Here is a 15,129-nt window from a genome sequence, read left to right as displayed (position 1 = left end):
TGTCAGGCAGGACAGCTGATGCTGCGATCTGTGTGCCATGTAGTGCCAATGCTCTATGAGTAAAATCAAAGCTGTGGCCTCCTTTAACTTTAGCACTTGAGTCGTGTGTGTTTTGTCACCGTGCCCCTCACCCTTCCTTCCCTACATTGTCACTAGCGTGCAAAATGTATTGCTTTGCTAATTACATCTCATTGATCCTGTCTTTGCTTCATCTATATCTCTATATATAAAGACAAGTGTCCTGACTGACTCATCACCGCCCAGCCCAAATCCCTGGACCTAGAAACATGAAATTTGTGGAGAGCATTCATCTCATGATGTAAACACCCACTAAGAAGGAATTTTAAGAACTTCGCCCCCTAAGGGGGTAAAAACAGGCAAAATGTGTTTTACTGAAGGGATACAGCTTCCCTGTGTGGCTGGCAGGCTGCTGACTACTTGCCCCCCCCCAGCCAGCTTGGCCACGCTTCTCTGAATGGCCCAGCCTTTCAAGGTCATTTGCATATGCCAGCTGATTGGGGCTCACAACATTCCACACCTCATTCCCTCCCGGAGACAGTTGGAACACAGAGATCATTTGCATATGCAGCCTAATTGGTCCTCACCCTCAACGTTCTAAACAGTATATAGTTGCTATTTGGAGTCATTGAATGTGTCCTGAGGTCAATCTTCCCCTAAAAGTTCACTAGGGTTGCCAACTCAAAACACACACACACACACACAAATGTTACAAAAGAACCTCTGGTAAATAACAATGTAACAAGAAAAAAGTCCAGTTTCTTTATGGATATTTCTTAAATGAAGAGCTTATCTTTCATTTCTCTTACAAATGAACATAGCAAAGATGGCAAGCTATCGATGGTCCTTGATAGCTTGTCGTCTTTGCTATGCTCATTTGTAAGAGAAATGAAAGATAAGCTCTTCATTCAGGGCTTTTGTTCTGGGAAAAGAGGTGGTGGAACTCAGTGGGTTGCCCTCAGAGAAAATGGTCACATGGCTGGTGGCCCCGCCCCCTGATCTCCAGACAGAGGGGAATTTAGATTGCCCTACGCACCGCTGAGCGGCGCAGAGGGCAATCTAAACTCCCCTCTGTCTGGAGATCAGGGGGCGGGGCCACCAGCCATGTGACTATTTTCAAGAGGTTGCGGAACTCTGTTCCCCCGCGTTCCCCCTGAAAAAAAGCCCTGCATTTAAGAAATATCCATAAAGAAACTGGACATTTTTCTTGTTACATTGTTATTTACTGGTGGTTCTTTCGGGCTGCCTGGGCTTTTTCGCACCTACCAATGAAGAAATCCGTTTGGATGTGGAAACTGTGACAATCCATTGGACTTTACTGTTTGGCTGAGTGCTTTTGCATATTATCGTGAGTGACTATCTATTGAACTTTACTGTTTGGCTGAGTGCTTTTGCATATTATTGTTCCCGTATGTAATTTTTACTGTACTATTTAAGATTCTATTTTTGTATACGATACTATCACTGATTTATTTGCACTGAGTCACTTTAAATGGTTTTCTAAATACATTCTGTATTAATGGATAGTAATGCTTAGATTCTGTTCTTGTGTCTCTTTCCCTTAGTTGTGGCTTTCCACTGTTCATTTTGTTTGTGTTTTCCGCTATATTGACGGTTTTTGCTTGTCTGTGGTGGGGTTTTCCCCTTTCTAGTGTAGGACAATGTATTTATATGTGGCCTTCTTGACAATTATAACAAGTGATCACTCCCCAACTAAATGATGTTGGAGTGTCCCTCTTCACCGGGTTGGTTTTGGGTGGTTCAACTTTCCCTGAGGAGCCTCAAATTTTGTTTCTTTTGATAGGGGGGTTGGAATAAATTTCCTCCCAGGTCCCCTTCAATTTCATTCACTAAAATGGCAGCTGCCTATATTGTTTTAAACTTGTCGCTCAGGAACCATCTTAACTGTGAGGGAACTTGTCTGTAGAACTTCTCTAGTCCCATCAAATTCTTCAGCTCTTGGAATGTTGTCACTTTACTTCCCTCAACCCATCTATTCAAGGCTCTGTCTAAAAGACATCCTAATTGGGAATAGGTTTCTCCTGACTTTCTCTTTAGCAGAACAAAACTAATAGTCTGAGGTTTCTTCATCTCTCATCTCTGCATCAATTTCACTAAACCTCCACATATTTGTGGGCACAAATGAAGCAATCTACCTTCATCAGGAATTTACAGATCTTTACATATTCCCTCAAAACGAAATAAAGCCTCCACATCACCCCCTTCTGATAACAGAATTTCTTTTGTTCTACTGATTTGTTCACTCCTATGAGGAACTGATCATTCTGCCCTTTATTGCATTTCTCTCATCTTTAAAACATACATTTCTTTTTCATGTTCTCTGTCAGTCTCTCTCTTTTGCTGTGCCCTTTCAACCTCTCTCTCTCTTGCTGTGCCCTCTCAGCCATTTTTTTTAATCTGCCTAATTTTTGCTAACTGTATTTGTTGATGAACTCTGGTTTTTTATCTGCTCCAATCCTTACCAGTTTAATTTTCATCTTCATAATTTCTAACCCCTACCTAGGATTCTCCTCAACAGCCTCTTCTTATGCCTGTCTCCCTGTGCCTCTTTATTTTTTTGTTTAGATGCCACTTCTGACAGGAATTTTACTGTAATTCTTCACAAAATAATAAAATGCAGTAAGATACTATTGTTTTGTTGTGGAACTAACTTGTGGGTGTGCTATTTGGGTCACGCAGCTGCCACCATTTATAACATGCCAACGCTAGTCACTCCCTCACTGTGAGGCAGATTTTCCCTCCAAAACTGATGTTGTTTGCTGGTGCTGGGAAGCTTCTGGTAGCATGTATCTGGGTGTAAATACACATATATATCTGGCTTACAACCTTCTCCATTTTATCCTCACAACAATCTTGTGAGGTAGGTTCTATTGAGAGTAGTGACTGGCCCAAGGTCACCCAGCAAGCTTCCATGGCATCAAAAGGATTTGAACCTGGCTTTCCCAGATTCTAGTCCAGCACTCTAACCACTACACCACACTGGTGTAAAAGCTTCCAATCCAGTTAGCACTTTTGTTGTAAGAATTCTGTGGGCTCAGTATTATACCAAAGTGCCTAGCTCTCTTACTGCATCAGTGCTGGGAGAGTACAAAGCTTCCCACTAGCTAAAGAACTCAGTAGTCTCATAACTCAGCAAGGGAGGAGGGTATTACCTACTTGGTTATCTTCCTTACTGAAATTTCTTGTATTAAAGTGAGCATTTAAACTTCTTCCTAAACGGGAGACAGGTGGAGGGAGGAAGCGGTGCACATGTTGTCATTAGTGTTCACAAATTTCAAACAAAGAAATGCAGTATCATGTAGTTCATTTTACTGCCTTGCACTTGACACAGGACCACTATTTTTGTATTTGGAGGAGTGAAGATACCCATGCATTTAGCCCTTGGTGACTGACAAGGACCAGTGGTCTGAGCTTAAGCAGCGCTCCTTAGAGTGGCACCCACCAAGTGTTTTTAGAAAGTGGCTTTTGCCCGGGGTGGTGGTGGGGAGGCTTCTGATGAACTGTGCAGATTTTAAAAAACTGCTTTGGGAGCAGCTGTCACCATAGGACAAGGATCTTTGCAACGTGACTAAAAATAAGCTCTAGGTAGGCTTTTTTTTTAAATGCTCAATTTAAAAGACCGCTTATTAAACAGAATTTCTCTCTGAAATGTTAATGTAATAGTTGTTATGCATAACCTTGCTCCCTAACATTTCATGGTTGACATCTTTTTGTTGCACCTATGTCAGAATTCCAAAGGTGCCTGCAGGCTCAAAGAAGCTGAGGACCTTTGACTTAAACCAAGGTGAAACCAAACAGTAGTTAGCATTGTGGAATAGCATAACCTCTAGGTAACAAACCCCTGCAAAAAAATCTAACAAAACAGATCCAGCTTTGGAGAAGAGCAAATTAATATGTTAAGCAAGCCAGGGAGACATGAGTTTCAGGGTGTAGGCAATAAAGAAACTGGGGGTGGGGTGGGAGTAAGAGAGGAAAAAGATTAAAACTAGTAGCTCCACAGGACTAGTAGGTTGGATTTCCCAATAGCTAAAAAGTACAAACTTGCTCAACAACAAGCATCAGGTAATGATGAGGTAGCCAAACCTGGTAGCAAACATATCCATCAAGCTCCTAAAATACTGGACAATGGGCCATCTGTAAAGTCCAATGCTACTAGTTCTCTAAGTAACCAACAATTTGTGTGCGTTTCTTCAGTTGGAACTCTCCATGCCACTTCTTATGAAGCCAAGGAGTCTTTCAAAAGCAAATTGTGATATGGTATTGTGAGGACGGGAGTGGTCAGTTGCTTAAAGGAAAAGCAGAAATGCGAGATTTGAATAACGTCCCTCCCCTTAAATTATATTGTTGCTAGCTAGCTTGTAGATCATGGATGGCCAGGAAGATGAAAAACAAAGTATTTTAAATAGCGCTCACTGGGCACTCCCAGTATCTCAACTTGTTCTTTGGATCTCAAAGGTAGTTTGTACCACCCATGTTCAGAACCAAAAGTGATTTAACTTTTAAGTTACTTTTTATCGGCTTCTCTTCCATAGATGGACTAATTCTGCCATAAAGCAAATCTAGTTTTTTTAAAACAAAAAACAAACCATGGACCATTTCATATACATAACAACATGGGCCCTTTGGAGGGAGGTAGAATATTTTAAACAATTTTTTAAAATAAAAATGTTAAAACTTGGAATGCTCAAGTATTAAATGGCATTTCCTGGTGGCTTCTATGACCAAGACAATATCTTTGTCCTGTGCCTTATATGGCGATAAGCAACAGGAAGAACTCTGTATGCACAGGTTGTCCATGTAATATCATTTCCTGTAGAAAGAAATATTTGTTTTACATGTTCATATTTTACTCTCAATAATGAAGTCCAGTAAGTCAATTCTTTAATCATAAAAACTCATTCTACATATTATTTACAGATATGCAAAGATATACAGAATGTCACTGCTGTCTACACTTTCTCACAAGACAAGATGGGGGGGAACTTACTGCAATGATGTACATTCAGAGAATAAATTGTGGATATGCAGAGTGTTTTTGGCACAGTTAATTCTATTTTATGCTTGGGCCCCAATACAGTACATAGTTCAGTCAAGAGAGAGAAACAAACACAGTTCAGGTACTGTAAATGTTCTTTGGCAATCTGCAGCAGACTGGTGTAAAGCAGGAAATTAACTGTCATGCATAAAAATGGATCAGAGTCCCTCACTCTTGCCTCCCATGGCTCCGGTCATTTGTGGTACCAGAACTACTTTGGACAACCTCAAGGTTCTGGAGTTCATATGAGTTTTATCTTCCCATAATTAGCCCAGGCAAGCCCACTCTCGGAAGTTAAGCAGGGTTGGTCTTAGGAGACCTCCAGCCAAGGCCGGGATTGCAGAGACAGGCAGTGGACAGCCACCTCTGTTAGTTTCTTCCCATGAAAACTCCATCAGGGATTGCTGTAAGTCAGCTATGACTTAACGGCACTCTCCAACAATTGAATGTGCTTAGCATCTTCCTTTTAGGGAAGTCCTAAAGGACAAACTTCTAAAAAGTGGTGCATATTCCAAAAGTACACTGCACAAATTTGTGATCTTCAGAGCAGAGGAATGTAAGTGAAGTAGAAGCAGCTTCCAATATTCCAATTAACATGAATTAGCTCAGAACAGCAAGCACCATGAAACGTATCTTCTTAAAAACAAAAATTTACTCATTTATTTTGTTACAGGCTTCTGTAACTTATTACATATTTGATCTTTTTAAAAGAAGAGAAAAATATTTTTCCATGAATAGTATGATCTGTTATATTTCTCTAACCTGTGGCATTTATAAAAAGCCATTTACAAAATAAGTATTTTTCAGTTCCCTTTTTAAACAAAAAATTGCACTAACCTAAGAAAATACATATTTGAAAAGAAATACTGGAACATACATTTATTTTGAAAGAACACAGCACATTATAAACATTATGTAGCACCTAAAAGGAACTAGCTGTAGGAAATCTGTTGACAAAAAGCAGTCCATGGATTTTATTTTTTTGTATTTGTTATATAGATTGTAATCACACAATCATAGAATAATTGTCACAGTCATTTATGCAGATAGTCAAGTCATTGTTTACAATGCCAAAATTTGGAAATTTTCAGTGCATACTGACTTAATACTTTCCTTCACTTTGCTATGTGACAAAACAGAAAGAATCACACAACATTTTGCTGAAAAGTAAATACATAGATTTACATGTTTAAACGAAAGCAGAATGGTGGATCTGAAGTGCAATCATCAAAATGTTTTCTAAAAAAGGGAAATACGAGTCGCGTCTCATCTTAAAATCTGCTTTAAACTGGTATGCTAACTTACCAATCACTGCCATATCAAAGTATCTTTTTCATTACATTTGGGCAAGCTAAATGTATATTCATTATATATGATGATCCAACCAAACATCTACTAGATTCTGCCAAAGTCTTTACACAACTCATCAAGTGCTTATTAAGCCACTGCTTCTTAGTGGAAGAAATGATGAAGTGTAACTAACAGTTGAAGCCATTAGTTTTTCAGATATTTGTTTAATAATGAAATCAATCTATGATTTAAAACATTTCCACATTCTAGAAATGGCTTAATTGAACTTTATATGCTTATATTCTTTTATGGCTCATTATGAGCTGCAGTATCAGTTCTTTTTAACTGCCAGAAAAACTGATGTGCATTTTTAGAAACATTTGAAGATACCTAAGCAAGTATAATCCTAGCTGTTCCATTATGGAAGTCCAGGAAAGAAGCTGTGATGGTAGAACATCCTTTTCTTTCATGAGGTCCATTGTTACCTGTTGATTGCAGCTACTTTGAGTGGGTCCGTCATAACTAGATATTAAGTACTCCTTAGATTGAGCATTTGGTCAGTGGAAGGAGGAGAAACCCTGTAGCCTTCAAGCATCTCTGCTTTACAAACTTCTGCTCCGCTGTATGTCATGGCAGTAAACAATTGCCTTCCCACACCTCCACAGACGATTATGAGTACACACACACACAAATTCTAGAAAGGTAAGACACTTTATTGAATTTGATAAATTAAGAAAGACTATGTACTGGACTTGTATATATCACAGGTATTTGTAAACAGAGACACTGGGTCCTCTCCATGTAAATCCTGATAATGTTCAGCAAGAAATCATTTTCCCCAGCGCTGTTCACAGGATGCATAGTGACAGAGGGCAGAGAAAAAGTCTTCATAGCTGATGTTCACATGTGAAGGCAAAGAACTGGGAAAACATAATTGGGAAAGTAAAACTAAGCATCCACCGTGCACTAGATAACTCTGATACCATTCATCCCAAACTATAAGTTCAAATCATTTCTCTGGTTTGATGGAAAGCAAAGCATAAAGTTCTTTATTAATCATACCTTTGATTTTGATTCAACTAAACCATGAAATAAGACTAATCAAGAACAGCTATTTAAGTGTGTACACTTACTCAGTAAGTAGCAAACAGTAGAGGAGATTGTTTAGATGCAACAGGCAATTCCAGAAACATGAAAAGTTAACAAAAGAAGATAGTGGAGAAAGGATACCAGAACAGCTAGGATTCCAAGTGACAGAGTCATCAAGGATCCAATGCTATCCAAGCTGGTGTTCTTCACAGTTTCACTTTTATAGCTTTCTTTAGCTAAGTTATCCTGAAATACGATTTAAAAAATATTCCGGCAACAAATTATATTATCAGTTCTTTACACTATCCATTTGTCTCCTGGTTTCATGCCAGCAAACAGATTGCCCTTGCTTCCTTGATACCAGGTTATCATAGGAAGATGGTGGATAATCACACCCTGTCTAATCTCTGGTTTCATAAATAGCTGTCACATTTTGAGTTATTTAATCTACACATCCTTAATTCCAAACAGACTTCAATTTAAACCATTTCCCTACAATGCTCACAGTGACACCCCAACATTCAAAGCTATAATCAAAATATATTACCCTGTGACCCCATGGGGCAAAGTTATTCACAGGAACTAAATTAAGCCCACCTCAGCAGTTCAGATGTATATATCCTTTGACTGGACTCAGTTGGTAACTTAGAAAGCTTTCTATGTGCACAAAATTGCCAATAATATGTCTAGTATGTTATTAGGGAAGGCACTAGACTTGAGGCATTGCTCACAGTGTAAGTACCTTTCCACTTGGTCCTTCAAAGCCTACAGACTAGTGAATTTTGTCTTTATACCCTGCTATCCATGGACAAAATATATAATTTAGTTTATGCTTCAGGGAGTTGATTCTAGCCAACTGAAAAACAGAGTCTTCCTCGTTCCCCTATAGCATCTGATTCCACCCCGACAGGCCACACATAAAGGATAGAGAACTCTGATGTGGAATGATGTGGCACCAAGAGCTAAACCACATGCGATGAATTACACGATGATTCTCAAGTGAAGGGAGATGCAGTATTTGTTAGCTGTGAATTTCACCTCTCTCTACAGAGCCCGTTAGAATGCTTCTCAGAGGGTTTGTTAATTTCCTCTTTGCCTCCCAGAAGGCTCTGTCAATTATTAACAAACCGTCTGAGGAAGGATCTTTGCTGGCTGTGTATAGAGAGGTGAAATTCAAACTACACTTCCCAGCGAACATTGCGTCTCCCTTCACTTGACAGCCTCATGTAATTCCTCTTGTGTGGTTTAGCTCTAAGGGAAGCATGCAGCAAGAATAGTATTGTAAAAGTCTTTTCTCCCTGCTCTTGTGTGAGCTCCTCCATAACTGGAGCAAGACCTTGTCCAAGAATGGAGGGGTACAATTTCTGCCATTTTCCCAATACACAGTCCTGCCCCAAATAACTCTCCATTTATAGTCCACCTTTTCCACTGAGACTCAAGGCAGATGACACAGTGTAAGTCAAAATCAACAGCAGGGACAACCAATAAACAATGAAATAGTATTTGGACTGCAGAAATTTGAAAACAAGCAGAAACCTGATACAGAGCTGAAACAAAGGATAAGTATTTAAGCATGACACATTAAACAGTGTAGAAATCACCTAGTAGGAGCATACTTAACAGTAACAGATAGTAGTATTGTCTGCAGTCCCTATCTCTTTACCAAAGTATTTTTCTGAAACATTTCAAATGCAGAACGTGTAGATAATAGTTATTCTAGATCATTAACTAATTGGAATACATAGATATATATGATCTTATCAATTCTGGAGATCATATACCTAGGATTCCTAACACCATTATGCTACCTTCATCACTATGTTTACTAGAAAAATGCAAATGAAAACAGTTCTCTTTGGGAATAAGTATTTTCAGAATGAGGTGAAACTCTGCCTATCATAGCCACCCTGTCAGCAGCTCACAGCATATGCTGATATGATTAGGTCATAAAATCATACATGGAAAAATCTGCCTTTTCCTTCCATTTTTAAACTTTTGTAATATCTGACCTGGTGAGCTCAAAGTCTTGTACACTGTTGTGTGTCACTGGGTTGGTTCTGATAAAAGGTATTATATGAACTGTAGGCGGGGGGTGGGTATCTATTACGTCCTGCAGCCTGTAGACAAAAATGCAACATCTTCTGCCTCTGCACCTTTGCCTTCCCACCAAGGGCAGAAATGCCAATTGTACTGCAGCCTACCATTCCTTATACAGGATGACAATGCATGCTATAGCGCCCTATGAAATGCTGCCCGCTTTTCTTCCTTAGGGCCCTGAAAGCTTCACTCTTCCTGCTCTGTAACACTGAATTCCTTCCTGGTTGTCAAATATTCGCTGTCCCCTGTTCCGCTACATGTGAATCTGGGGTGGTTGTGATACATATATTTCCCACAAGTAGTTTTTTGAATGATACAGATGCCACCAGTTTTATTTTTTAAATTCAGGAAACTGTTCTAATTGCCTACAAAACCTGAACCCTTTCTCTCTCTGAAATTAGGCAGGGTGAAAATTTCATTCAAATTTGGTGGAAAACCCAAAAATGTTATAGCCAAAATGATAGCAGAATGAAAGCAAACATGAATAATAAAAAATAAAGCCTTTAAAGTAGAAAACTGTATATTCCTAGCTTTCCACACAATTTTTGCATTTATGTAAAGGTTGGCTGACTACATCTCATGGATGAGGGAAGAGAAATCAACAGAACATCTTTAATGATAACATTTGGTTTCCCTTTCATTCCCTACATAATGGGAATCCCAGAGTACGCTTTCATTAATGCAACTATAGATACTCATATATCCTGATCAGTTTTTAATACAAGTCTGCACTGCAGCCAGTTCAAAGAACAGCAGGATTTTAGTCCAGTGGCATCTTAGAGACCAACAAGATTTTCAGAGTATAAGCCAGTTTGGTGCAGTGGTTAAGAGTGCGGGACTCTAATGGTTAAGTGGTTAAGAGTGCGGGACTCTAATCTGGAGAGCTGGGTTTGATTACCCACTCCTTTACTCGAAGCCAGCTGGGTGACCTTGGGCTAGTCACAGTTCTCTGGAGCTCTCTCAGCCCCACCCACCTCACAGGATATTTTGTTGTGGGGATAATAACGGCATACTTTGTAAACCACTCTGAATGGGCATTAAGTTGTCCTGAAGGGCGGTATATAAATCGAATGTTGTTGTTGTTATTATTTTGAGAGTCAGAGTTCTGCTCTTCAGACTGAAGGGAGCTCTGACTCTTGAAAGCTTACATTCTGAAAATCTTGTTGGTCTCTAAGGTGCCACTGGACTCAAATCCTGCTGTTCTACTGCAAACCAACATGGCCATACACCTAAACAATTCAACGAACAGTATTTTTAACTGTATACTATTATGCACTGCCCACTCACATGATCTCTGTCACTCTGATGTGCCAAGGAAGGAATCCTAATATGCTGTCCACAGGACCAAACTTCAGTATTAAGTCAGGGTCTGGAAAACCATTAGTACCTGTACAAGAAGTAACAAGTTTGGTTTGAAGAATTAAGAACCACTTAGTTCAGCAGCGGTTTAACACATTTTCACCATGTGTAACACACATTTGCAAATGATATGAAATTTTAGAGGACCTTAAAGGATGATGGCTTGGATCATGCCTAGAATTTTTTTAATTTTTTTTTATTATTAATTACAATCATCCACTACTACAGTTGTCTACAATCATCTGAGTCATACAAAAACATGAACACAATTATCTATATCATACAAAGAAAACAAAAATGAACTACTAGCACTTAACTCATACAGTCATCAATCATTTATCTATATAGAACTTGATTATATATATTCTTAATTTTTTGCTTCTGTGTAAATATCGTTATTCTATATATCTTCATATCTAATAATAATTTTATTACAGACATATATTGCCACTCTTCTCTCCCCCTGCCCTTTTCCCCTTATAGCATTCTCCTTTTAAATTTAAATTTATTCTTAATATTCAACTATATAACAAAAATACTGTCTATTTTTCTTGAAATTCTGATGGCCTATTGTGTATGTAAGATGTTAGTTTTGCCATTGTCGCACATTCACATAGTTTATTCTTCCAGTCCTTCAGATCTGGACATCTTTCTGCCTTCCATTTTGCTGCAAATATTACTCTTGCCACCATCACCAAGTACTTAAATAATTCACGATTTATTTTTGTAATATTACTTAGTAAAATATTTAATAACGTATTTTGGGGATTCATCACAAACTTAAAATGTCAGTATCTTTTGCATTTCTTCATGTACTTCTATCCAAAATTTTCTTGCTTTCTTACACGTTCACCACATGTAGTAAAATGGTGCATCCATATTCTGACATTTCCAGCATTTCCCATTATACTCTTTATTAGCTTTTTCAATGTCTTTGGGAGTAACATTTTATAACAATTTTCCCTTAACATTTGACATTCTATAATTTAATTTCTTTAGTCCACAGGTTTCCCCTCATGCCTATATTTTCTCCAAAGTTTCACATACATTTTATCATACAATTTTTTACCTCCTCTGTTTCTGCATCATATTGTAATAACAGTTCATACATTTTTCCTAATAGGTGCTTTGAATCCCAATGATTAATTGTTCAAAAACCATTTTCTGTCTTAACTGGCCCCCCGCCTAGAATTGCCATGGTTATGGTGGGGGGCAATTTTTGCCAATTCCCTCCTTCTTCAGGAGACTTCAGATTCTACTACTGCCAGCAGTTGGTTACCTGGGGCTACTGTGGGAGGGGAAATGGGTGAAAATTACCCCCCTTTTCATGCATGTAGAAGTTCTTGGCAGAATCCAAGCCAATATTAATTTTTTATAACTACCTACTGTGTATTAGTATAGTACTTAAAGCTGCAGTCCTAACCATGTCCATTGTGATTGCCCTTTGAAGGCAGAAAGGTAGAGTAAAAAAATTATTAATAAAAATAAAATGTCCCTCTTTCAGGGAAAACATTAAGCGTGTTGGTAACTAGGTGTAGCACCACAACTTAAGGTAGTTATTTAGTCTTTTAATACTTGCATTAAAATCCTGAACACATTTACTTGGATGTAGTATTACTGACTTCTATAGATATTCTATAGATAAGCATGTACACTTTTCCTGACCAGCTTAAGTTGCAAAATTATTTTAGTTTCAACTGCCCTACCAGTTTCTCAACGTTACCATTTTTAGACCCACCTGAACACCAAATACCAAGTACAATTCAAAGCAGAGACTTGTAACTATTCTGAGAACCATACCGGTGGATATTTATTGGTATCTTTTGTCACAGCTGCTCCCACAACCTAAGTAGTAAGATACTATTTTAGTTTAAGGAGGCATACTTAATTTTGCAGAAGCAACCATTTTGAGAAAGCCTACACTCGAATTCCCCCCACCCCCAGTGACATGAAGGTTCATAGAATCATGACCATTTGTTTGGCAACATGGAAGTTTTTTTTTTAAAGTACTGGAAACTACTGTTGTAGTTACTGCACGATGTATATTTTTTAAAAGATGATTTGGTTGTCACTGCTAGCCAATTACAGGTTGCAATCATCACTGACCCTGCCCATACACTGACTTGGGGATGAACTCACACCAAGCTTCAGAGCACAGAGAATCCTCCATTTATAGTATTTCAAGTTATGCTGAGGTGATTGACAAGCTCTTGCTTATGCCTTACTTTGTGCTGAAGCAAATATTTGCCAGGTTAGAAGATGCGCCTACCAGATCACCAGAAACAGACATGATTATGGACCCCTGTGTGTCTATCCCACAAACCTAGAAATTTCAAGCTGTAGCTAGACATTTGAGCTCAAGAGGTGAAACTACTGCAAACAAAGAATAATGAGACATTTATCAAGGAAATATTTTAAGTAATCTAAGAACACAATAAGCACTCTCTTCAAACTGTGAATTACAAATTAACATTTTCAAACTTAAAAATTACATGTGTACATTTTTCATGAAACTATTTCTATTGGACTTACAAGTGGGCCTACATAATGATTTGTGGGTGGCACCTCATTTCCTGTCCCCCAATTTCTACAATCTCATCCCTGAAAATCTCAATAGCTTCTCCCCATTTCCTGCTTCCTTCTCTGCTTTCCATTCATCAACCCTGTCTTCAGCTTTCTTCCTACTGGGTTGAGCCTAACTGTGCAGTGGGCAACCCACAAGGACTTGTGGGGGGCACGTCACCCCTCCATACACTATTTCCACTTTTCCTCCTCCTGGCAACCCCCATTTTCATCTTTCCCTGCTTTCTTCTCTCCTTCCCATCCACCAACTAGCCTACCTTTTATCTGCCCCTCCCCCATCTTCGCAATAAGGCAATGGCTGTTCCTGCAAGTAATGGCAAGAAAAAAAGGGGGAAACTCTGCAGGGGACACAACATACTCACTTTCCCAATTTATATATTAAAGTGCAAGTGCTCATTAATTTATCAATACATGAAACATCAAATCTGTAAAGTTCATAATAAATATTCCATATAAACATTGCACAATATCTCTTAAACAGTGAAAGCAATTCAATAGGTTGCATGGAGCAAAATACAATTAATACACATCTTATAGACACCCGGGTATGATAAAAAGTCCTTTCTGTTCACTCTTAAGGATCATAGTTTCTTTCTTTAAGCCGTGCTTCCTCGGTCCCCTTGAAGTGTGGATGTCCACCAGCCTCGTCTCTACGGCTCATCCACACTTCAAGGGGACCGAGGAAGTACGGCTTAAAGAAAGAAACCATGACCCTTAGGAGTGAACAGAAAGGACTTTTTATCATACCCGGGTGTCTATAAGATGTGTATTAATTGTATTTTGCTCCATGCAACCTATTGAATTGCTTTCACTGTTTAGGAGATATTGTGCAATGTTTATATGGAATATTTATTATGAACTTTACAAATTTGATGTTTCATGTATTGATAAATTAATGAGCACTTACACTTTAATATATACATTGGGAAAGTGAGTACGTTGTGTCCCCTGTGGGGTTTCCCCCTTTTTTTCTTGCCCTCCCCCATCTTCAGCTATATTTATTATTTATTCCTTCAGTTCACCTTTCTCCACAATGGGGAACCAAAGCTGCTTATATTATTCTCCTTTCCTCTATTTTATTGTCACAACAATCCTCTGAGGCAGTTTAGGTTGAGTGTATGCGACTGGCTCAATGCCAACCAGTGAGATTCCATGGCAGAAACAGCATTTAAATTTGGATCTCCCAGATCTCTCCCTAGCCTGAAATTCTAACCACTACACCATGCTAGCTTTTCATGGGATGGCTGCCGTTGAACAGTAGCAAGCAGTCAGAACTAGGCAAGTCATGCAAGTCAGGTGGTATTAAATCACCCAGGGCCTGGCTTCAAATAGCCCTGGATAAGACCCTGCCCCCTCCCTCTGCCTTTTATTGACAGAAACCAAGAGTTGAAGGCTGGAAATACTGTTGTGGTTGCCAAGCAATCAATGATCAGTTATTTTGGGGTTTTTTAATCCCATGATAGACAGGAAAAGGTTCCACCAATTTGTCTAGTTACTATTGTTACATTAAAAGCTGCTGCGAGAATAAACCTTGTAACTCTTAAGTATATGCACCACCCAGCTCTAAAACTGTATCAGTTAACAAGCCAGAGTGGGAAGGAATGACAAATCATGGTTACCATCTAAATAAACTTGTT

At 38.8% G+C, this 15,129-nt stretch overlaps 1 protein-coding gene across 1 annotated transcript in view; it reads right to left on the bottom strand.

Moving 5' to 3' along the window:
* Positions 1 to 4,898: 4,898 nt before the first annotated feature.
* The window catches only part of NUS1 (NUS1 dehydrodolichyl diphosphate synthase subunit), a 30,128-nt gene continuing 19,897 nt past the window's right edge, over positions 4,899 to 15,129 (bottom strand). The window contains exons 4-5 of the mRNA XM_054998496.1: positions 10,838 to 10,937; positions 4,899 to 7,284 (exon numbers count right to left, since the gene is read on the bottom strand). Of these exons, the coding sequence (XP_054854471.1) occupies positions 7,194 to 7,284; positions 10,838 to 10,937 (191 nt within the window). The 3' untranslated portion in view covers positions 4,899 to 7,193. The remainder of the gene's footprint in view (positions 7,285 to 10,837; positions 10,938 to 15,129) is intronic.

This window comes from Eublepharis macularius, chromosome 1 (assembly GCF_028583425.1).
Source record: "Eublepharis macularius isolate TG4126 chromosome 1, MPM_Emac_v1.0, whole genome shotgun sequence".
NCBI classification, from domain to species: Eukaryota; Metazoa; Chordata; class Lepidosauria; order Squamata; family Eublepharidae; genus Eublepharis; species Eublepharis macularius.
The sequence above is the reverse complement of the archived record's forward strand: the minus strand, read 5'-3'. Positions and strand labels throughout refer to the sequence as shown.